Below are 24,910 nucleotides of genomic sequence, written 5' to 3'. Positions count from 1 at the left end.
GATAGGAATGTGGTATGGAAGAGACATATGGATATCAGACCTTGCTTTAAGTAAAGGTCTATAATTCCATGTCATTTCTGCAGGTTGGAATTCTACAACAATCTCTGAACTCCACACTGTGTGAAAACATTCTGGAATTAATATAATTTTTAAAGATACTGGTTTGTAAGGTGAATTATTTTTAAACTAAGGACAATTCAATTGGATAATAGTCATCAAGATGCCATAGTAGTTTTACATAATAATTTACAGCTGGAGTTTTTTTCTGCTCTTAAAGTAGCAATTCCCATAAATTACACAGGTGTGTGGAGACTTGGCACTTCTCTTGCCCTATAGCAAAGTCAGGGATTTATGTTTTAAACACCAGGTTATGGGCAAAACCTGGGCTCCCAGCAGCTTTGATATAATTAGCAGAAGGGAGAAACCTGTGAGGTTGCTCAATCTGATAATTTCTGATGGGTTCCCCAAACATTGATCCTTTGTCATAGCTGCAGCCAAGGTAAGTGGAAAACAGACATCCTGCCCCCTGCTTTGGCAGTGCCTGTTACAAAAGCAGAGATGCACAGGATATAAGTGCATGTCCATTTTTCATCCAGGATTTACCATGCCTGTCATGGAAAGCAGCAGTTCCAGACCTCTGTTTTAAAGCTTAATTTGATACTTATTATCAGGAAATGGGAAGAGAAGCTCTGTTTAGAGACCTTTAACTTTTAGAGTATTTTATGTATCCACAAAATTTCCACTTACTTATGCACACAGTGAAAGAACAATTAATTGATGTAACATTTATAATTATATAACAAACTAGAATATGCTCAAACACACCAACTAAAAGCATTGTCCAGGGAGACTGAATACTTTTGAGTAATTACTAATTTGTATTTTCTGAGTTTAAAGACAATATTTTATAAAATGTAATTTGTAATTGTGGTTTGTTCCGCATTTTAAAATCATGGCGAGCATGGAATTTTCTTTAGTATGCAAAATATAAAATTCAACTGTTAAATATACAATCACTTCAGTCCCAAAACATTATCCTAAAAACACAATGATATCTGACTATTATACTTTAAAAAAAAAGTTTAGCAAGCCAATTAAAGGTTAAAAACATGAATATTCAAATAAATGTAGTGGAATTTCTCAGCTCTGGAGACAGTCTAAGCAAAGAGGGGGAAAACACAAATCCTGCCCTGTTTTCCTGATTCACTGTCACTGGCATTCCCACTCCACCCTCAGTGAGCATTGTCCAACTCTTCAGCAAAGAGATGGTGACTTCCTTCCTAACACCTAAACACACCTTGGCAAGTTCGCAAAAGCTACAGTAAAGAGCAGACAGCTTCCTTTCTGTTGATGACTCACAGCTTTTATGGGTACATCCCCTCTATGAGACATTGCTAAAGACAAGTAGGTCTAATTCTAGTCTCACTTTTAATTATTTTGAAATAAGTATGATGTAACTGACAGCAATTAAATCACTCTAGATTTTCATCAAAATTATAAAGGAGTCATTCTTGCAAACCAGGTTCTCATCAAGCAGGGCACTTCCAGAGGAGCAGCACCAAGGAGTGCTGTGGGGCTGAAACCCCGAGGTGCCTCACACTTCACAGGTCTCTGTGGGGTGTTGTGAAGGAAATAAAACATTGCTTCTTGTCTGCCCCAAATCTGCCTCTTCCTCCTGCTGCAGTTCCTGCTGTGCCTCTGTTTCCCACCATGCCCCAGCAGCAATGATTGCAGTGGTGCTGCAGCACTCTGAGACATCAACCAGTGCCCTGCAGTTCCATCACACAAATTATTGCAAAACACCAAAGCTGCAGCAATAATCTCTGACCAAACACACTGACTGCTCACAGAATCACCACTATGGCTCAAGACCAAGACATGAAGCCCTGTGCTCTGCCTTCAGTGACACCAGCCCACCTCCATTCCCAAGGGATGCATTTCCTGTACTTTATCCAGCTCCTCTTCTCATGCAACATGAGGACAGAAACACTTGCTCATGGCCTGTACGTGACCAGTTGTGCACCTATGCACAAAAATCTGTCTCAGCCATGTCCCACTCCCATCATTAGTATCTGATTTCATAACCAGACCCATTGAGATTGGTTGAATCACCTGAGAAATAAAGCATTACTAAAAAGGGTGTGGCCACTGCCTTCCAGAAAGGCCTAAAGAACTGCCAAAAACCACTTTTATATCGTGATTATAGTTCTACAACTTGCACCAGAAATTTTTTTTACCAGACAGTCAGTTGCTGCCCTGAAAATATTCTTGGCACTGGCTTCCTCAATGTAAAATCCTTTTGGGAAATTTTTTCTTAATAACACAATTTAGCTTGGCAACTATGTGAAAAATACATAAACAACCTCATTCTCCAACTGTTTAATTTTCCCTTCTACCATGCAAGGCATCCAATTTGACAAGTTTAAGTCTCTGCAATTGAGTTAGAAATAATTTTTTTTTAACCATGATGAAGGTGACTTCTGTTTTTAGGTTTGATCTGTATTTTTACTGTACTGGCAAAGGTAAGAAAGAACTCCTGGTTTGTAGCTATTGGAAGTAGTCAATATTCCAATCAAAGACAAGCTCTAAAAGTTAATTTAGCTCAAAATGGAAAAAAGACTGTATCAGTTTCCCAAGTCCTTGGTACAATCCAGGGTTCTATGGCTGTTAAGATATGCAATATTGAAGAAATGGAAAAAATATTGTGTTCCTAGGAAAACAAATTATGATTATGAATAGCAAGTATTTTAGGTTGAGTAAATCTCATCATAAACCTGACTGGTTCTTACAAAAATTCAGAGCAAGTTTTGTGAGCAATTTGATGTTAGTTTACAGTTAAAGGGTTAACACAGAACTTGCACAGGGAGCAGATGTCTCAGAGAGTTTAGAATTACATGAAACCACAGACACACACTTCCCCCATGGAGAAAAGAAGCCAGAATGATGGACTGCCACAAAACAAACTTACCTGACTCTTATAATGAACAAGACTGCCTCTCTACAAGCAGATTTTTTTGCACACCAGTAGCAGCTAAATAGTTAGAATTCCAACTAAATCAGCAGCCCAACAGGACAGCATTCCATACACTCACTCATGCTAGTTCAACCTGCCATCTATTGCCAAGGCCTGTGACCCTACCAGAGAACCTGGAAAAAAAGTCTGAGTTTTGTAAATTAGCCTTCATTCCTTCATTACAGCTTTATGTCTTTTTATTACCTGATGAAGAAATCTCTCCACATGATGTCTTCTTCTTGCATGGATTTTTACTATTATAACCACAAAGCCTATTATATTATAAATTATTATATTCCACAGTTGAGAGAGCCACAATACACAGAGCATCACCACACAACTCCAGAAGGCTTTAAGCATCCACCCATACACAGGAACACCTCACCTCATTAGAAGGCTTCAGGCATCTGCCCATGCAGAGTAACATCCCATCACTTCAGAAGGCTGCAAGGGTCTGCTCTTTCTTGTTCCTCAGCCCAGCCTTTTATCCCCTCCTGTTGATGCCCTGCACCTGTGTGCCCTCTGCTCCCTTTGGTGGTTGGGCACTGCCCTGGGCACTCCATGGCTCGTTGCTGTCAGTGCTGCTCACCTGCTGCTCACAGCTGTGCCCACTGGGGATGATGAGGCTCAGCCACATCCCAATCACCACAAACTGTGTGCCCACAATAGCTAACATTATATCTAACACTATAGCTAACATTGTACCTAACATTATATTTAGATCCCCCTCATTTACCTGAGCAAAATAAGGAATCAGAGTGGTTTCAAGGCTTACCCCTAAAATCACAGTTTGCAGGGTTCACTGACTGGAACAATGCTTTGAAATCAGCTGGATAAAAAAAACCCACATGTAAATCTTAAGTATTTATCACATCCTCTTTGACAAAGTCAATCCAAGTTATTACAGTTTTGTGGTAGGTTTCACCTGGCATGCAGAACAACCATGTACTGCTAGGAGACCTTCAGCGAAGATACAGGAAAAAATTACATAAAATCATATTAATGCAATTTTATTAAAAAATAAAATCTGACCCAGTCCATCCCATACAAAAGTTTTAGAAGTTAACATTTCTTAGATTTGCTCAACTATAACAAAGACCCATCAAAACAGCTGCTTCCCTCCCAGCTGCAGGGCATGAACAGCAGCCAGCAGGTCTGGCTGCTTGTGTGTTGTGTGGAACTGCACTCAAACCGTGCAGGAAAAAACCACTGCACTTTAAGCCATTTCTTTTTAATAGTATAACAAAAGCCCAATGAATGAAATGGAACAAAAATATTTTATTTTGGCATTTAACTTCTAAATTAAAGTATGACAAAACATTATTTCTGAAAATGTCAGATGCATTCTATTTTCAACAGTTGATGTGTCCATGGACAGGTACAAATTATGGCAACAACTGTACATATATCCCATTCAAAATGCTGAACACACTGTCACATCTTGAGCCTTCAGCTTTCCAATGTTTTTTTACCCTCCCAGAAAATACTATATACTATCAAATATCCAATGTCCACACACTTGAGTGTAGCAAAATTTAAGGGATCTTTTCACCATTACCATGATATTTAGAATTTACTAAAGCTTGAAAACAGTAGTAAGCTAATCTCTAGTATGTGTGTTAACATATCTTTAAAAAATAATTTTTACAAGGATTTTTGCTGCTATTCCCAGCATAAAGTCTTGCCAACTCAGTACTATGTCCTTCCAGTATCTCAATATACACAGTACCTAACTGTTTTAGGAACTGTGGCTTTGTAAAAAAGCTATACTAAGTAGGTAAGTATTACTTCTCTTACTTTTGTAAACTTTAGGTGTGGGCCATCCTAATCTATATTTTCACTTAATTATGTTGTCTTTCTTCTGAGTACATAAAATATGCTGCTTCCACCTTAAGCTAAGAAGGAATAAAGGAATTTTTCTTCCCTCCACCCCTAGATGTGACTGTCATCTGTATAGAATTTTCATAATTAACAAATTAGTGTTGCAAGATTGTACAGCAAATTTTGAACAAATAAAAAAAAACATCAATGACAAGTGATTCTTTGTGCAACTGCCTTCATCCCTTTTCAACACTCAGCTTTCTTAGAGCTCAAAATGAAAACTTAATTTCATTTCATAATACTGATTCAGCCACTATATTTAATGGAACCTGGAAATCCTCCCAATCTTTAGCCCAGCATTACATAACAGTAAATGAGCTGGGACTTCCAATGGATGAAAGCAGAATTACCTTCACTTACTCACTGCTAAGAAATTGCCTTCTCCTCCTTCTCCTCCTCCTCTCATGTTGTGCAGCTTTGGCATTTCTATGCACAGCAGATCTTCAGCACACAGGTTGTGTCACCTTTCTGCCTTATTCAATCCAAACCCTTTCTCCAGTAAAATAACAAGAATTGTACCAAATCATAGCTGGATATCCCTCATAGCTGGATTTAGTGGAGGAGCATTAACCTCTAAATGATTCCCTAGTGTGACCTTCAAGCAATGGGAAAACATGGACAATTTTACCTTCAATAAGGCTCAAGGCACAGCCTTAAAAAATCATCAAAGGCACAGATGATTCACTACGTATGCAAAATTACCTAAACTTACTTAGATATTGCAAGTTTTGAAGTTTTTCAGGTAGTGTTCTTTGAAATTCAGAAAGCAGAGAGAATAAGGAGTATGTCATGACGGGACAAGGGCCTCCAGATCCAATACATGCTGATCCAAATGATCACAGAATTTCGTATTACAACTGCAAAGCATGTCAGAGTTCTGCCATTAATTGTTAGACACAAATAATTGTTACAGCACTTTCTTACTCCATCTGTGATAACAATCTCAAGAGTCCTTTGTTTGGAAATTCCAATGATTCAATATAAACTGACACATAGAAACCCAAAACAAAACAAAAACAACCCAAGAAAACAACCCATGAGCTTTACAGCTACTCAGCCAAAATCATCATTTAATAGTTCTATCTCATGCTATTAAAATGGATAATAAAATGTAACAGTTAACAATGTCTAATTCTCATCTATTAAAACTAAGAGAATATTTGAGGTATTTGAGTTCTCCCTTAATTCTCTTTAAAGTAACCTCCTGCTAGTGGAATGTGAATTCAGGTTACATGAGCCAGAATTTGACTCTGTGACCAGGATGAGCAAAGGCACATTGGTGAGGTGTGTTTTAGTATTTGCTGTTCCCATACTTACTGTAATAGGGCCTGGAACTGCAGTTACAGAGATGCATTGAATTTCAGAAAAGTTGCTCCTGGGAAACAGGAGGGACAATCTGGATGAAGATTTACCCACCTGGTCACTGCAGGAAACAGGACATGCCTGCTCTGTCTCAGCAAATAAAAATGGCCAGTGGTAGTTTCTGCATTTTTCCTTAATATAACACTAGTGACAGCACACAATCTTAATCACTAAGTATGATAAATAGTGTAAACTGCAAAATAATTCACTGGCTTCTGTTCACTGCTTGGTTCAACACAAAGTACTCCTGGCCTGTTAACTGCTGGTCTTGGCTTGTTTTAGCCCAGGTGATTTTGTAGCATCTGTCCTTGAATGAGATGAACCCCCCATAAAGCTTAATCCTCTCATGGCTGAACAAACCTAGAATATCTTCAATATAAGATATGGTCTTCCTTCTCCCATCTCTTTATTCTTTACATCAGCCCTTCAGGAAGAAACAGGAAGCTTTGTTTCCATGGTATCATTCAGAACATGAGGACCTGTATTTCTGTCTATTACAGAATGATGCTGAGCCTCAGAATGGGGCTGTGTGTGAGTCACCACAGCCAGACTGCAGAGGAGACACAGGAGATCAGTGCAAGGGAGGGAGACAGGCACTGGAATGAAATACTGACACACATTAGCATCTGGGAGAAGGAGGCTGAGGAAGAGAGCTCAAACATTTTGAAAAGAAAATTATTTCTTCTGGTGGAGGATTTCTTGATGTCACCTTTGGCATTTTATCTTGCTTCTGAAAAAAATCCTGTTCTCATTCACTACAACACTCCTGCCATCAAGTACATCAGCACTTAAAACTAGAGGCTGGACTACAAAATTTACTAAGGCTTAATGTTCCAAGCTATTTTATGTCCAGTTGCAAAGTTATTCCTAGGAAAAAATAGTAAATTTTGATTATAGCATCTGTAAACAGTGTAATATAATGACATTTAAATTATAACGGGAATTATTTTAAATGTATGCTCTTCTGGTTTTCCATGCTACATTTTTCAAATCATGAAAGAGTTTTTATAAAAATACCAACAGATTCAAGTTTACTGGCCACAAAAAATGGAATAACAGATCTTCTTCAGGGGCAGTTGGTTCCTTCAAGTAGATTTGGTGCTGAGACAGTGTGGTAGTTAAAGCACAAACAGAGGCTGTTGATAAAGTGGCAATGCATAACAATGTTGTCATGTATTATAAAGGAGCAATTGCCTGCAGTTCATCAGAGTGGATGTGGCAATGAAGTTCTGCTTTACATATTCCAGGCACTAAGAACTTTGTAGCAGTCATTACAGGAGGTTCTTCTTCCCCTATAAAAGGAAAAAAAAAAGTGAAGTTCATTAATTGAAACAGAGACTTTGTACTCAGTCAATATTTCAGAAACAATGCCAAGAAAACTTATGAAATGCCTCTGCACCACCTTGTCATGCATTCCTGAGGCTGAGCTATCATACTCAGCAAATGTTATCTGGAGGTACAACACTGATTTGTTTCCCAGGCAGGACTTCTTAGGGAAGACCTCATTAGTGAATGGACCTAATAAAGGTTTAGCTGTTGGTACTTCATCAAAATTAAACTGATTTAAACTCCATGCTAAATATGATATATTTGAGAATCTTTACTTTGCAGACCAGTAGTCTGCTTAGGAACTGCACTGAAAGAAAGGATTATAAATAAGGGGATTTATGATTTTTATTCAAAAGATTATATCAAACTGGCCTTTTAAGGAAGAGAGGAAAGATCTTTTGAGATGCTAAATGTCAGAGCTATTCACATCTGCTCTGACCAAGTAAGAGGTAAAATAAGTAAAAACGGGAATGTAGGGTGAATTCAGAGCAATAATTTGGATGTGTCTATCTCTCAGAACAAGAATAAAAGCTTAAAAATTCTATTTACTCCTCTCATTAGCATGCATATAAATATTAGGGCTGTAAATGCTTTGTATGTCTGGGACAGTAAAGAAATTTAATGGGTTGCAGTCTAAAAGGCAGATGATGCTTTTAGAGTCAGTTCCAGTGCTGTCTCCTTTGTACCCTGTACCTCATCAGGGCTGTGGTTTGGGTGAGGGAGGTTTGAGGGAGAGTCAGTCAGGGTGGTGCTTTTGGATGAGGGCAGTAAATGGGAAAATGGCAGAAATTGTGGTCTCTTGAGACACTGGAACATCAGTGCAAAGATCCAACTCTATCAGCAAGAGCTCTAACGTTTAACCTCCACAGCTGGAGCGTGTTACCAAGGGGGTATGTGACTTGAGAATTAATTACTGGGAAGACTGCCTCTTTCTTCCTGTGCCTCCCTGCAGCTGGGACACCCAGCTGACAGCTCAGCATTGAATCAGGAGGGGCACACTGGGAAAGCATTCTTCCAGGGAGGCCATACATTTTAAACTAGCATCCCACTTTCACTAGAACCTTTACAGAGATCATCTGTAATTTTTCCCACACATGTGAGAAAAGACTAAATTAGAAGATGGTAGGAAAGTAAAAAATATAGTTTTAATTCTGAAAACAGAGTAATTGTGGCTTAATTAATTAATTAAAACAGTAAATCTGTATTTTTTTCCACCTGAAGTTTTTTTCAGATTTTAACTACTTAGTCACATAGGCTATCTAACTGATAGGTGCAGTATCTGTAAATCAGCATTTGTATTCTCTTCCTCCAAGATAATTCTGGCATCAAACATTAGTTATGAGTTATCTAAATAAGAATAAAAGGTTCATTTACCCAAGAGAAATGTCTAGTTAATGCACTGTCAACACTTATTCTAGAAAGCAGAACAGCATACAACCATCAAATTACAATATTCACCTGTTGTAGCTGTGTGGGAAATGGATTTCTACAGAGTTGAAGTTTTACACAGCATACTGTGTAAGCTTTCTGTTAAGTCAAAAACTCTCTACAAATCCATTTCCCACATGGCTGCTTAAGGATAGTCTCAGCAGAGCACCTTTATCATATCAATACAATTGCTGGAACATTCCTCACTGAGATAGTTGTGATGCCAGTCCAATATCCTGTAACTAGTAAGGTTAAATCAGTTTTTTATACAGCCTGAGGCAAAATTTACACCTTCTAACTGAGGTATCTGAGCTGGGTGTCTATTCTGGAGAGTGTCTTCCAAGCATTTAAATTACTCCATTGAAAGCCATTTGTTCATTCCCCAGCCCTGTATCTGTGGGAAGCCTGATGTCATCCTGAAACTTGAGTTAAACACAGTACAGAGGATACCCCTGAAGGATCCACTATGTGCTGGAGCCAGACAGGATGCCAGGTTTAGATTTATGGCTGGCTATGAGAATGCTGCACCATATCACCCTCTGGATTACAGCACACAGCTGTCAGCTGAAATCCCAGCTGCCAAGGGGTCCCTGGAAGGAAGAAGCTATCTCTCCAAGAATAGGTCAATTAATGAGCAGTGACTTATGAATAGAATTTTAGTGAAATCTTATCTAGCTAAGACTTCCTCCACAAACTGTAAGTTTAGGAAACAATTTTTCCAAAGCTACTCTACCTATTTTTATTTTTTATTTTTATATGATATTTTTATTTTATATATTATTTTTACTTTTATTTTATATTTTAAAATATTTTTAATTTTGTGTTTATTTTTAACATCTTTATACAATGTTCACCTTTCTCTGCAGCCTTTTATATGGCTCCTCACATATTAACTTACCTCTTTGGAGATGGCAGAAATATGCACAGTAACTGAATTTAAGTTTTGACACACTGCTGTATCTTACCTAAACCTGATGATGAAGAAACACTTCCTGTAATGGAAGATGTTTCCATTTGGTCTGTCAATAGTCCTTCCATTAAAGGTAGAGATAATTCAGATGAAGGGACAGATGAATCATAGATCCCAGAATCTCGAGGCATGTCTTTCAGGTTTGAAGCTTTAACAACATGTAGCAATGGCTGAAGGACAGAGCTGCCACCCCCTTGAATGTCCTGAGTTTCTATATCTTCTCCAAGGTTTAAGTGCTGAATGATACAGTGAGAGTCTGAATTCCCCACTGAAATGTTTAGATCTGTTTTCAGGTAAAAATCACCATCCATCACCTGTTTATTCACCAAGTCATTTAAAACCAAGCCTGAATCAAATTTTTCCATGACAGGCTCCGAGTAGTGTAAAGAAGGTGGAGGGAAGGGAATGAATTGTTTCTCAAACCAATCTGGTTCCTGATCAATGAACTGATGCATGTTGCAAATAGCAACATAAAGGGACCTCCCAGATTTGCTCCTGAAATAATTCCTTTTACTGATGTTAACAGGAAACCCCTCTGAATCCTGCACACTGAGATCCCTGGAGTGTAAGTGTGAATAGAGCTGGGGGAGATTGTCCATGAGTTTGTATTTTGTGCTCAGATCCAGAATAGCAGGGATGTCTCCCTCACAGGAGTAATCAAAATAAACTGCAATGAACTTGCAGAGGTCAGCTGAGTTCTGCTTGGCCTGACGAAGCTTCTCTGCCACTGTCAGCACAGCAAAGAGAAAGGGTTCTCCTTTTCCTGCATCTCTGGCTACTCCTCTGTGCTTCCAGTTCTTTTTTTCAACAAAGTATTTCATCCCTTTGGAACACACAATGATGATAAACTGTGACTCGTTTATTTTTTTAATAAGCCACTCCTTCTGATCTTCTTTACAGCTTTTCAGATCTTCCCACAAATCTAAAGCCACCTAAAAAAAGGGAAAAAATCTGATTAAGTTTTACGTATATAAACCCAAACGGTTCCTTAAAAAAAACCACACATCCAAATGTGGATTTGATACATAGCAATATTTTTGGGGGAATAAAAAGAACATAGAAAATGTGGCTGGATCAAGTAAATTACAATTAACTTATCTAATCAAATTTGGTATCATCAATCTACAATAAACAATTGTGCTTGCCTCAAACATTTACCATTGTATGTCTGGGTCCATAATGTGCTGAATGCAATGGAAGTAACAGAATCACAGGATTGCTTAGATTGAAGAAGACCTTTAAGGTCAAGTCCAGCCATTCAGCCAGCCCTGCCAAGTCTAGCACTAAACTGTGCCCCTAAGTGTCATATTCACTTATCATCCTTGCATATTAATGAAGTGTGATGCCGAGAATTTTCATATCTAGACAGAAACATAATTAGTGCCTATAATATCAAGATCTTCCAGTTAGGATGCAAAATAACAGCTTTATCTGATGAGAAAGCTCTGAAAAATTTTATCCTAGGAGTTGTTTTATTTTGTACTTGGTCAAGCTTTCTGACCATTCTACATTATGTGAAATGTTTTTGTACACCAAGATGAGGGACACAATGCTTTATCTCACAGGAGGAATGAGTAGTAGGATGAGAGAAAAAAACAGATGTAAAAAACTTGCATAATAGACACACATCAAAACCATTTATAAAAATCTTCTTTGAAGTATTTTTCCAGGGAACAACAATTTTTGCTCTGCTGTGTCACCCACAGCAGAGTGGAAAACTCTGCCCCATCAGAAGACAGAGCAAGTGAACACCCAGAACACAAGGATTCCTGAAAACTGCTGCCACACAGTTGGCTGCAGGAAGAAAGTGATCCTGCCTGAGGTGCTGGTCAGCTGGACTGGAGATCATGGTCAGCTCCTTCCAAACAGACAGCTCTAGCCTGGGGAGGAGAGGTCATTTTACTGCTGCCTGGGACATGCAGGTAGTTTTGTGTCTGGTTTTGTTTCTGTTCTTCAAAATCCTGTGTGGCCTGCTATTTGTGAGAAAGCATTTTTATTATGGACAAGCTATTATTTTAAATGGTTATTAAATGCCACTGTTTTTGTCCTTTGAGAAAACATTCCAATTCCAAATGAAAAATACTTGTGCAACTCTTCTGTTATGCACTGAGCATCACTTTTTATTTTAAACTCCACAGCTTTAATAACAACATGTATTATTTCTGTACATAGGTGCTATCAATATTTTGTTATATCAATTTTGTGTGCTGTCCAAGGCCATATATTCCATGGTTAGAGCAGTAAGAGCTCATCTCAACACTACTCAAAAGAGAAGCAGTGTAGTAGGGCTAAAGTACATCTCTAAAAGGAGTTTCAAGTAAGTTAGTTATAAAATAGTTTATCCAGAACTATTTTAAGCAGATGAAAAAGCTGTGACCATCCCCAGCAAGCACGAGGGCTCGGCTGTGTTTCTGTGTTTGGTCACCAGAGAGCAGAGTTGCTGTAATGAAACCCAGCTCCAGCTCAGCCCAGTCACATCCCAGGGGTGGGGGAAAATGCAGCACAAAGAGACCAAAAACTGTCCTGCCTTTTCCAGCTGAAAAATGAAAAACTGGTCACATATTGATTCCATTTCAGACAACAGTATGAGATTCTAGGCCTGCTCATTCAAAGTAGCAATTGAAATGTCTCTCTCATACCATTCTAACAAAAACAAGAAAAAAAAAGAGCTGCTGATTTCACAGTATTAATGGAACAGAAGGGAAGAAAAAAAAATAAAAATCAGTAAGTACATGCTGTCAACAAGTAATCCTAATAATGCAGTTTTTGCTCTATGGGTAGAAGTCTTCAGAGATTCAACTTCTTTTAAATTACAATTCAAAACACACTTTAGGAACACCAAGGGTATATCAAGTAGACAACAATACCTCTTTGTGGCTGCTGACTGTAAAGATGTAATGCCTACTGAACAGAAAAAGCACTTAATTCAAAGCAAGCTAAACATGGCTGAATGAAAGTCCTGAAATCATGATCTTCCACTATTCTGTTGGTTTGGGTTGTTTTGGTTTCTTTACACTGGATAAGATCTCTTCATTTCCCCAAGTAAAGAAAATTCATACAGCCTAAATTTAGAAAAACAACACAAGTTATCTCTGTGGAAAGGAGTGACTGAAACACCAACTTTTCAAGCACAGAATTTTGGGAGTGCTGTTTCAATTAAGGAAAAGTTGTTCACATATGAAATGCTGAGTTTACCTCACAGCCACAGAAGTCCTGCAGAAAATAAGCAAAGCACTGGATGACATTAATGTGTTTCTGGCAGTCCTTGCTGGAGTAGCAGATGAACACTTTTGGCCGGGGCCGAAGCCTTTCCACATGGAGACCTGCGGCATATGCTGAAGATTCTGAGCTCTCCTCATCCAGATGGGAATATATATTTTCTAAAGTGCAAGAGAAAAGAAAGTTCATTGTTTTGTTTTGGGTTTTTATTACTTTTGTAGGCTTTTTACTAATGCATACAGTAATGTTTGGTTTTTTTCCTAAATATTTTCCTCTCCTTTCCAATCTAGGAAAAAGGAAAGTTGTACACACTGTTTATCCAGCTTAAGATTTGCTGCATGTGAAATACACTTTCAAAGTTAAATGTGCAGTTATTTCTGCCCAAGTCAGAAAACATAAGGAAGATTTATTTTATAGACAGAATGAAGTTGTTTCACCTTTATTCAATCTCAACAGTCTTCACATCTCTGTTCAAACACAATAAGCCTAAAAAATGTATCATCTTCAAGAGTTTCCTGTCTAACAAAGTCTCTTGTTAAGAAAACCCAAACCACAACATAAGTCAGGTAAGAATATTCAACTCCAGGTCCACAGACCCTTTCAGGATATCCTACAAGATTTCTCTAGTGTATATATACACACCCGTGTTTGGACATTAATTTGACATTCATTTGAATTAAGATATGATTAATTTAAACCAAAATAGCTATTAGTGTTTATTTCCTTGCATAGATCCTTTTATGCTGGAGCATAACAGTCTGGCCTTATGCCAGACTAATTCAATCTAGTTCTACAGCTGATTAAGCTAATTTGGAATAAAGTATGAGTATTTCAAAATACAAATATCCATCCAGGGATTCAATTCAGAACAATTCATCAGGAATAACTATTCTGCAACAACTCTCTCTGCAGACAAATCCTCAGAGATTTGTCTGGGTTTTTTGTTGGAACTATGCTAGCTGTGAGCAAAGGGGATAACTACAGAAGACCAGAAGGTAAAAGGATTTAACCCAGCTGGCATTTAGCACTTGCAGTATATCTCAGTGCCAAAATTCAGGTGGATAATACAGATATGTGAGGTTTGGAGAAGTAATCTCTTTTTCTATTATTCATGAAACCACATGATTCTTTAAATTCAATATAAAAAGCCAAGGTATTTTTAACATTTAAATGTATTAAGTGTTGCTTGCCAGCTCCTGGATACAGAGGAGAAGTCAGCAACGAGGAATGGAATCTAAGAACATCTGCAAGCAGGGCTCATAGTAAATTTAGGAAGATGGCTTAGAATGAAAGGTAAAGGCAACTTCCAGGAAAGTGAGCAAATCTGGAATAGCAGCTGTGGAGAGTATTCCAGACAGCACTGTGAATTGTATTGCCATCACATGACTTTACTTTCCTTCTGATTTAAAATAAATATGAATTAGATATTTCTGAGTAAAATAAGAGAATGTATGAAACATACCCATTTACAAATCTGTTTGTAATCTACATGCTCACATGGTACTCTCTCAAAGAAAAAGAAAAATGAAATAAAAAGTATTTTCCAATATTGCTTTTGTTGTCTCCTTTCTACAGTGAAGTCTTGATACAACACTGTCTAGGCAATCAATTACCATCAAGCACAGATTTAGAATTTGCTACAGGTTCCAGCACACAAAAAGCTGAGGGGAGGAAGGACAGATAAACAGAAAAGCAAGCTTTTCAGAGAAAGGTATTTCTGGAGTCAGCCTATCAGTGAGGACAGTTTTGGTTGCAAAAGCACATCTGTCAGTGGCACTGCCCTGAGTGCAGGCTCCCACCTTGCTGCTTCTTGCGGCACATGACGGTGAAGAGCGTGGCAAAGGCAGAGATGACAACCAAGGGCACTGTGATGGCAATGGCTCTGATGGGGCCAGCCCAGGGGGAGTGCACTGCAAAAGAAAGCACAATTAGCCACATGCAAATCAGCTGCATTACAACTATCCAAACAAATCTTCACACTGGGAATGCAAAACTGCTGCATCTATTATCAGGTAATGGTCCAAGATACAGGATATCAAATATGCTCAAATATCATGTTCTGCTCCATTTCAAATTAGGTTTTATGGCAGTTGCCCCACTGACACAGTGACTCTCATAAGCAACAAGAGCTGCAACTCACACCAGCCCCAGGAGAACAGCCTGTGGCAAATAGTTTGGCTGATATATGCAGTGGCCATTTGGACCTGACATGGTTGGTTCCAGGGTGTTGAATTTGCCCCTTTAGAAAGAACTGCCTTCCTGCAGAGCTCTGCCTTCCTGCAGAGCTCACCCTGAGCAGTGTGAATTAGGATTCAGTGCATTTTATCCACTGCCTCCATCTGTGGCTGTTTTGAGGTGCAGCTGCACTCTGAAATCCCTGCTTAACTTCTCAAAACCAGGTCTGACCCAGGCATGTGAAGCATTCACCTGACAGGTTCTCCAGACTGCTGGGTTTGGTACCAGGCCTGAAGGACACAGGTGATGTGTTCAGGCTGCTCCCACAGTTTCATTGCAGTATTTCCACACTATTGCACTCTCTGTTGTATGCAATTAATGTTATCATTCCTCATATCCACATATAAACAAAAGTCACTTTTCCACAAAAATTTCCAGTGATGGATTGATCTAAACTCCATTAAATATAAATGTACAGAGATGCACATCTGTATGCTCAAGTGTGCATCTCTTTTTTCATTAGGTCAAAAAAGCACAGCACAATTATCTCAATAGTCTAGATTATGGCAAACAGACAAAGTCAGACAGAGATTTAATTCCAACATAATTAAAACTGAATCTAAATTAGTACAGTAAATATAGTATATTGTTTAAAAAACAGAATTCATACCTGGTTTTAGTGCATAGTGCATCGTTTTCCTTGTTGTATTAGTGTCATCAACCAGCTTGGAAAAGTAAAAGATTAATTTTATTTTTTGCAATATGAAAATAACTGTAACAGCTCTTATGACCAAATGTGAAGAAAGGTATTGTTCAAATAGTTAAAACTAAAAAGCAGAACAAACTAGTATAATAAAAATTGACCAAGACAGAGAATTCCAATTAAAAAAATAAAAATCAAAGTCCAGGAATTATGCAGGCCCACAACTTCAGTTTAAGGCACAAAATGCTGGGCACTGATGGAAGCAAAGCTATGGAAAGGTCAAGAACATTCTGATTCCTGGAGATTCTAGCCGTTGTATTTTTATGCATTCATCCTGTACCACATTAGTGCATAACTAAACTCCATATAAAGTGCTAGTTAACTGTCCTCACATTCTGGTTAGACAAACAATCCCTCTGGGGCAGTGATCCAAGGACACCCTACAGCTCAGGTCCTGAAAAGTATAAACAAAAGTGAATTGGGGGGAGCAAACTGGGGGAATTTGACTTCATTACCTGAAGCTGTAATTGGAGGATTAACCCCTGATATGTAAATGGACCAAACTTGTATATGTCTGAAAAAAACTCCTGACCATCATCCATTTTGGGTTAGCCCCCTGGGGAGGCTTCATCCGCCCTTAATATACCAGAAGGCCCTTCATTAAATGTCTCTAACTTTGTCTGGCCTCTGTTTCTAGGTAAGCCCAAAAAAGGCACCATTCTAGGAAATTTACTTGCCCAAGTCACTTCAGTAGGGATACCTGGAGTTCAATTCTAACAGTGTGATTTGAAACATTTTAATTTTATTCCATTTTCCCATTAACACATTCACTTAGGTGTGGTACACAAGACTGTTTAGAAATGTTACCTCAATGATATAATCCCCTGGAGACACATTCTGAAGAACACAGCTTGTAGTGTCTGTGTTCTGCTCCTACATAAAGAAAGAATATTTTGCAAGCAATTCACATACTTTGAAAACCTAATAAAGAATTCATATTGATTTAGAAATAGGCAGTGCACTTTGTATTAACACACCTTAGACCAGCAAACTCAGTCTGCCCATTCACAGACAGAATTGTCTGTCTGCAGAACTGACTTGGGTTATCCAGACCCAATGGAGTTCCCAAGCCTGGCTGTGACTGATGAGTGCTATCACAGCACAATTGTTATCTCCATAAATAGCTCCAAATAGTTTTACAATTTTAAAATTGACACTATTTTATATTAAGTTTTTAAAATTTCTTAAGACCTTAGAACACCTCATGTTGATAGGTGTTGTGTTTTTAAGAGGTGCAAAACTCAGTCACGTACCTGTCTGCAGGTCTTTTGCTTAAACAGTCCTTCATGCTTCAGTTTGTAGTGAAGAAAGTAGGACCTAAACCCAAAGTTGTGAGGGGCATGATCAAAGGACACTTGCATGTTAAAACCTTGCTGGGTAACATTCACATTCCTTGGCTTCCAGTCTGTTGGAGGAGATATTCATGAATTGCAAAATGACTCTTCAAGTACAGAAACTTTTAAAATAATAAATATATAGAAATATTATATTTTACTTACAAGGTTTGCAGACAAGGTTTTCTGGCTGTAGCAACAATTCACATGCTACAAATACAGAGAAAAGATATTAATTATACAGTATCAAACTGCTATGTTATTTAAACAGAAAAAGAACAAGGGCCAAAGTAAGGAGTTCATAATTTTGAGAACTCTCACTTCTTTCCCAGACTCTACTATGCATTTTGCAAACTTGACTCCTTTGTTATTATTTCAAGTCCCTTCTCATCTTCATATGAGAAACATAGATCCATTCATTTGAATATCACATTTCTTAGTGAGACAAAAGGGATAACACCAGGCACAGCACATCAGGAGAGGAAGTTAAAATTAGTCTTAAATGTATTTAGTCAGAATAAGTAAGTAGGCTGAGCACTACTACCAATGGTACAGTGGTCTGTGTTAACAGACAGACTTGAAAAGCAAGTTTTATATGGAAAAAAACCCGTAGCAAGACAAATATCAACAGTTCACTCCAAAGGGTACTTGCAGTTTCTCACCATACTGTGTGAGCACTGAGGAACTTATTCAAATTTCTTCTCTCCACCTCCAGTGAGAATTGCTAAGTAATTGCAGAAATCCAACTTGATCTGCTGCTGTCTAATTTTAGATGTCCTCCTCCACATCTGTCTTTAGATAGCTGTTTTTAAATTGTAATCTCAAAGGCAAAAAACAACCTGCCCTTCTTCACAATGTCCAGAGAGGAGCAAACCATCTTCAGGAGTTACCTGAGAACCCCAGGAACAATCCTGCTCCAGGCAAACCTGAGATAATCTCAGGCCTACCTGACACTTCTCTTCTGATTGCTGCCTAACACTTGTGATCACACACCAGAGATTTATCTATGCCATGCAAATTCTTTCTGCTCAACACGCAGATCTTCCTTCCACAACAGTGTCAGTAACTACTTAACCCAGACTCACCCAACATCATCACCCACTACATTCCTTTGCTGGGAAAACCAAAACATTGAGGGGAGGCTCACTGAAGAGATGATAGGCAATACTATACAAAATGCAACACTACAGTATGTGCAACACCATATTATGTGCAATACTTACATCTAGTTCTGAAGAAAAATGGGTGATAATTACTTTCATTTTTAATGGAAGGAAAAGGAACAATCTTTACAAAGTAATCTGTTTCAAACTTCAAGTTTACAAAGGGCTGGGATTCCATTCCCTACAAAAAAGACAAGATTGCACATATTTTAAAATCAATAATCATAGCTGAAAGTATTTTCAAAACCACCCCACAATTTTACAATCAAAGGCTGAAAGAATCCTTTCTCTACCCCTCTATTCCAAACTGAAATGAGGAACCTCAATTCATAGTTGGATGTAGACTATCACAGATGTGCACTTGTACTTCATGTACAAAATGGCAGTTCCTGGCTTCAGGAAAGTTTCTATCAGAAGGAACAAAATCTGTCTCTAAAGCAACAAATATCATTAATTTCACCAATAACACTTTTGGGAACCAACCAGCTCTTTTACAAGGGCACGGAGCAATAGGACAAGAGGGGATGGCTTCAAACCGACAGAGGGAAGGGTTAGATGAGATACTGGGAAGAAATTCTCCTGTGTGAAGGAAGAGAGGCCCTGGCACAGGGTGCCCAGAGAAGCTGTGAATGCCCCATCCCTCCCAGTGTCCAGGCCAGGCTGGATGGGGCTTGGAGCACCCTGGGATGGTGGGAGGTGTCCCTGCCCATGGCAGGGAGTGGAACTGGGTGACCTTTAATGACCCAAACCATTCTAGGATGATAAACACCTTCAAGACTACTCACAGTCAAAGAACACAAACTTTTCTTGAAACAAATCACTTACTGTTCTTTTAAAACTGGGGCTGAGCTGCTTTGGATCTTTTAAAACCATCTGCTGGCATTGTCTTCCCTCTGACTTTAACTCCTCAAGTATTACTCGAAATCCCTTCAGGTATTCAATCCCTACAAACAGCAGGGCATTTCAACAGGAGGTTAATATTTCAAAATGCATCATGTGGTATTTAATGCAATTTGAATATATTTCATTTATTTTTAAGAATAAACCTTATCAGTCATATGAAACATGTTTGTATTTAATAGCTGTTGCTGTATGTCAGTTTTGCATATTCCATCTTGCCTATCTAGAGTTCAGTCTTTGGCCAAGGCTACAATCACTGCACACTTGTGTAATGCTTGGAACAGAGGGGCCCATGTCTCATCAGGGGCTTCCAAATTACCACTGCAATCTTAAGTTATCAGTACCTTCTTCACCTTCAGAAATACTTCACAGTTACTTCACATTTCCATTTTACAATAAAATATAACATTGTGGTAAATTATAGAAATAGTCCTTTATAAATTTTACTATCATCTCTGAGAATACCAGATTAAAATGGTAACAATTGTTACAATTTCTTTAGTTCTAGTCCAGTAAGGGCTAACAGAAAACTTGACTTAAATGGAATGGAATTTATTCCAGTGCAAGTATACTTCCAGTTATTTCTAACTGCTGCCAGAACTACACCCATTTTGTTCAAGTTACTCTACTACAACTTAGCACAGTGTCCTTACAATGTTCTCATTGCAGAATTACTTCATGATATGACTAAACTGAGTCACAGTGATGTGAAATCCCAGGAAAATGCCAGTGTTACCCTGTGACAGTTTTGTGGCTCGGGTATCAAAGGCACTGCTCAGCTCTTTAACTCTCACTACTCCAGCTAATTGCATCTCTTCAACAGCATTACAGATATTTATCAATGACACAGACACAGCTTTTGTAAGCTAAATGCTACATAAATCAAAATGGACTCAGTTTATGCTGTGCTTGTCAACCCAAAAAAATAAAATTCCAAATGTATCATTTTCCACCACCTCCTCTGGTTCACTGGTTTTCACAGGTTTGTGTGTTTTGATTAAAGTTTCATAATTTTGTAGAAGATAAAGTGTTGCCAAATGTGTTCTTAGCATTCATGGAACAAAAGCACTATTTGTCCTTACACAAAGACCCTGAAAGTGCCCAGTTCCCAGGTTACCCAAGATTCTGAACTGCAGTTCTGTCCTCAAGCTCTCCAAAGGATTCACCTCTGGTGATCACAAAGAAGAACCCAGGCTTTGTTTCCCATGGATGTTTGATTCTGCAGCTGAGGATTATCAAATGCCTTCAACTGCACAGTTCTGCAGAATTCAGTGGAATTCTCACATATTTTTTAAAGCCCAGAAATAAGTTTCTCAGTGGAAATGGATTTCTGCACATCCTCAGTTTTGGACACTACTGCTCTAGTGGGCAACAAGGTACTTCCAGTGACATTGAAGTAATTGAGGAATACTCCAAATCACCAGACCTGGCAAGGAAACACATTGAAGTCAGTATAGCTGTGATTAGATAATGTTTTCCACCTGTAGGACACTCTGCATCTTAAAGAACCTTTAAGTGTATCAGGAACTAAATTCAATCAATGCCACTGAAATGCACCAAAGCCTTAGGGCAGAAAATGAAACCAGGGACAGTTGCACAGTTCTGAAAAGCAGGAATTCACTAAGCTGGGATAGTAAAAAGCAGTGTATGACTGCAGAGAACACCCTAGTTTTAAGGGTGTTTTTGAAGCAAACCAGAAAAAAAATGATCTTTGCAAAGGTGTTAAGAATTCCTTTCTTCTCAGACAGTTTGCATGAATGACTCCAAGCATAATTTAATTATTTGATTTAATACCTATGAGCATGAAGTTATTACCAAACCCCTGATCAGTGAGTCCATCTCCCTCTAGAACTTACCAATGGCATTTGCTGTCCAAAGGATCATCACAGCCACCTGCTCCTGGCATGCAAACTGACTGATAGTGATGTTCTGCACATCTCCAATCATGTGTCTGCCCACTGAACTCAGGTAAGGAGTGCAGTCTAAAAACATGGACAAATGAACACCTCAGGAAAAACATTCTAGCTGACAAATTCCCTAACATGTCTTCAAGACTGAGCAAAGTAAATTACCAGTGAATTATTTTCTATAAGGACTACACATCAAATCTAGATTAAGTTTTTGTCTCAAGACCCAAAACCCCTCAAAACTTCACAAATCACTGAGCACAACCACCTTCACTGTTGCTAACCCAGAGTTCACAGGACTCCCAAGGATGTTACCAGTTCCTACCACCAGTGTAACCTGTCCCACATCAGAGTACTGGGACTCCCATTAGAGAACAACTTTCCCTTCTAGCTGTCCAAAACACTATAGACTGCCATTAATTTTGTTTGTGTACAGTGCCCAAAGCAAGAGGATGTTGGTCAATGATCAGGCACATCTGAGAACAATAAACCATGAGAACTTGAGAACTGCTCAAGAAGTGCTTTTAGCCATGATCCTCACCACAAAGAACCTGCTGCTTAAATCCATCTCCTCTCTGCCTTCCATTCTGCAGCCACATCCCTACAGACCACTTAACTGCCACTGGCTTCATGCAGGACTGCTTTTGTCTTGCTATCCTCACAAAATACAGTTTATTCCCTAAAATTACACTGCCACAGCTTTAGCTTTAATCAAGAAAACAAAATATAAACAAAAAATTCCTAAGTTTGTTGTTGAACTTGTTATTTTTAAAAGAAGAAAACAACCCCAAATTTTATTCCTTTTAAAGCTTTGCAATATTTAGGCTCATATTTTGTGGCAGGAAGAGAAGCAGCAGGCAGGGAATTCACTAGTTCTGGAGCAGAATATACATGAAGATGGGTGTGCAAAAACAAACATTCTGTTTCTGAACTAGTGAAAGTAACAAAATCCAGAAGAAAATGATCAGTAGATTGTATATTACTGACTGATGATTAATTTTAAAAAAAAAACTGAGTTAATTTATATGCTATGTATTCATCTATAGAGAGCTTGTAGAAAGGAAACATGAAAAATCAAGTGCTATGATACACCAGTACAGGAAATTTGATTTTAATTCAGAGGTGTGATCTTAAAGGCAAGGAAAGAAAAATTATTAACTGTAAAGGAGATTTAGAAAATGGCTTTTTACTATGAATAACCATGGCAAGGGGTCTTTTCTGTAACTGTCACAGACATAAGAATAGAACACTACAACAGTGCCCTTTACAAAAGCTGGTGCTTGGTGCTGACTCCACTGTTTGTAGGGCTCAGTTGCTATGAGGGAACTCAGGGACAGCATGAACTTCCTCCTAGGAGAATAGAGGATCTCTCTCAATGGAAAATCTGAAGTAACTGGTTTTTGCTAGGTCTGGATCTAATTAATAGCAAGCCCAAGATTTTGGATCCTGGTTACCAGAATTTTATGGTCAAATGACAATTTGCCAAAATGGAATATAGCACAAATGCCTGAAGTTTTACTGCAAGTTACTGATTCACAGTTAAAAAGAACATCAGTTCTAGGAAGAAAACAGTATGGAAAAATCACACTTTTAGGAAACCACTTCTTTTACTTGAATACAATTGACATACTAAAAATACAGCCTTTTTTTTCACCTGAATAAATAATCTAACTAATTTAGCATCATAAAACACACTTTCCTAGAGTTGCTCAGCAGCAAAATAAGAGCCTTTAAACCACAGTCAGCAAGCCAAATTTTCCTTTGTGCTGGCTCATTAAAGGTAAACACATATTTCCATACCATGTGAGCTCTTTAGTCTTCATATCAGCAAACTCCTTTCCTAGTCCTGCAGAACTCAAATAACTCCTTTGTGCAGGAAGCACACAGTGCCAGCAGAATTGTGAATTAATATTTCTCATTGGTTAAACAGTTTCTAGTGCCAGAATTAATGGAAAAAACATGACACATACTGGGATTTAAACATTGTGTTTAAATGTGTGACTCATTGTGTTAACTAAATGTGGGATCTCTGTTCTGACTGGTACCATTTCCTAGTTTTTGTTATGTAGATTAAAAAAAAAAACAACAAAACAACTTCTTCTGTAGTGACCACCTACATCTTGTACAATCTGACACACTGAAATTTTACTCATTTTATGAATTAAGGTCAAATTAGATTTAAAAAATTCACAGTGAAGGATTTCAAATTCAGGAATTAACATAAAAATAGAGGAGTAAAAGGATGATGAGAATGAAATTAATCACTATTGTTAGGCTTCCTGATGCAGGCTCTTGATGAGGAAACTTTACCTACATTCTGCATCTGAGGTAACTTCTTTGGGTAGGCAGAAAAACCCACCTATGACTTGCACTGGCATTAAAACAAACATTGTTTTAATGTAAATTAGAACCTTGTTCTGACTGTACACTGAGTTTATACATGATGGCCATTAGCTGCCCACAGAAGGATGAATTCCTAATGTAGTTAGCGGTCCTGCTTTGACAACTAGACAGCAAAGATGATAAAACACCTAAAATAACCCCCAGCAATAAGATACAGCCATTTAGCAGATGCTTGAGGAGGTCTGAAGTATTACTGCCCAACCTGTTCAGCACTGTCACTATGCCAGAGATGATTTTATCTCAGTTGAGCTGCAAACCCCAGCACAGCTGCAGCAGTTCTGAACCACCTCTCTGCACTGCAAATGCACACAGCAGTGTTCCATTGGCCTGGGCCTGTAGCTATGAAAGGTTCTCACTGATTCAACCAAATGAAAAGAAGCTATTCAATATTCATGTTCAATATTAATCCTTGCAAAGAAAAATTTTTAAATATATTACCTGTATACAAATACAAACTAACACATTTTCTACCTCAAGAAACACATTATGCTATTTTCACCCAAAATGACACATCAGAGAAAAGCTGCAGAAAGCTCAAAATAACCCTTTCCTATGTCCTTGTGTCTACAGTGACTACATTTTTCACAGAATAAAATAATTTTCTATAATGTTCCAGTCAAATACTGGGTAAATTATGTAGGCCAACCTGAAAGAGAAACTACTAGAAATTGTTAGATAGTTTCATTATCAGTGAGACACAGAGGGAGAACATCTACCTGACCCAGCAGACACAAATCTTCTAGATTTTAAAATTATGTCAATATTTGGACATTATTTTGCATATGCCATTCTTAGAGCCATCTTAAGACACATGTTGTTGTATATTTTCAACTGTGATGGAGTCCTTGATTTCTGTGAATATAGAGCAGATTTTCAACTTACTGTCATATTTAAAGGTGATGTTGAGCAGTCCATTGTTCTTTGTGATTGACGACAGCCCCTGCAGAGACAAAACAAAGATATGGAAAATCTGAATGCAGCATTTACATGAGGACACGAAACTGTGGCTGAAGTAGTATGATCTGTCCAGTAGATGGGAATCATAGAAGCTTATCCTTGGGAG

The 24,910-nt window shown here is 38.2% G+C and overlaps 1 protein-coding gene across 1 annotated transcript in view; it reads right to left on the bottom strand.

Annotated features, from left to right (window-relative positions):
* Positions 1-6,614: 6,614 nt before the first annotated feature.
* The window catches only part of IL17RD (interleukin 17 receptor D), a 40,570-nt gene continuing 22,274 nt past the window's right edge, over positions 6,615-24,910 (bottom strand). The window contains exons 2-13 of the mRNA XM_054280830.1: positions 24,730-24,787; positions 21,394-21,519; positions 19,463-19,581; positions 18,698-18,818; positions 17,640-17,684; positions 17,394-17,545; positions 16,948-17,013; positions 16,048-16,102; positions 15,002-15,112; positions 13,179-13,363; positions 9,979-10,915; positions 6,615-7,548 (exon numbers count right to left, since the gene is read on the bottom strand). Of these exons, the coding sequence (XP_054136805.1) occupies positions 7,433-7,548; positions 9,979-10,915; positions 13,179-13,363; positions 15,002-15,112; positions 16,048-16,102; positions 16,948-17,013; positions 17,394-17,545; positions 17,640-17,684; positions 18,698-18,818; positions 19,463-19,581; positions 21,394-21,484 (1,998 nt within the window). The 5' untranslated portion in view covers positions 21,485-21,519; positions 24,730-24,787 and the 3' untranslated portion in view covers positions 6,615-7,432. The remainder of the gene's footprint in view (positions 7,549-9,978; positions 10,916-13,178; positions 13,364-15,001; positions 15,113-16,047; positions 16,103-16,947; positions 17,014-17,393; positions 17,546-17,639; positions 17,685-18,697; positions 18,819-19,462; positions 19,582-21,393; positions 21,520-24,729; positions 24,788-24,910) is intronic.

Source organism: Melozone crissalis, unplaced genomic scaffold, assembly GCF_028551555.1.
Source record: "Melozone crissalis strain CALT ecotype California unplaced genomic scaffold, PUWL_Pcris_2 ptg000029l_1, whole genome shotgun sequence".
Lineage (NCBI taxonomy): Eukaryota > Metazoa > Chordata > Aves > Passeriformes > Passerellidae > Melozone > Melozone crissalis.
Note: the sequence above shows the minus strand (reverse complement) of the source record. Positions and strands in the feature narration are given on the sequence as shown.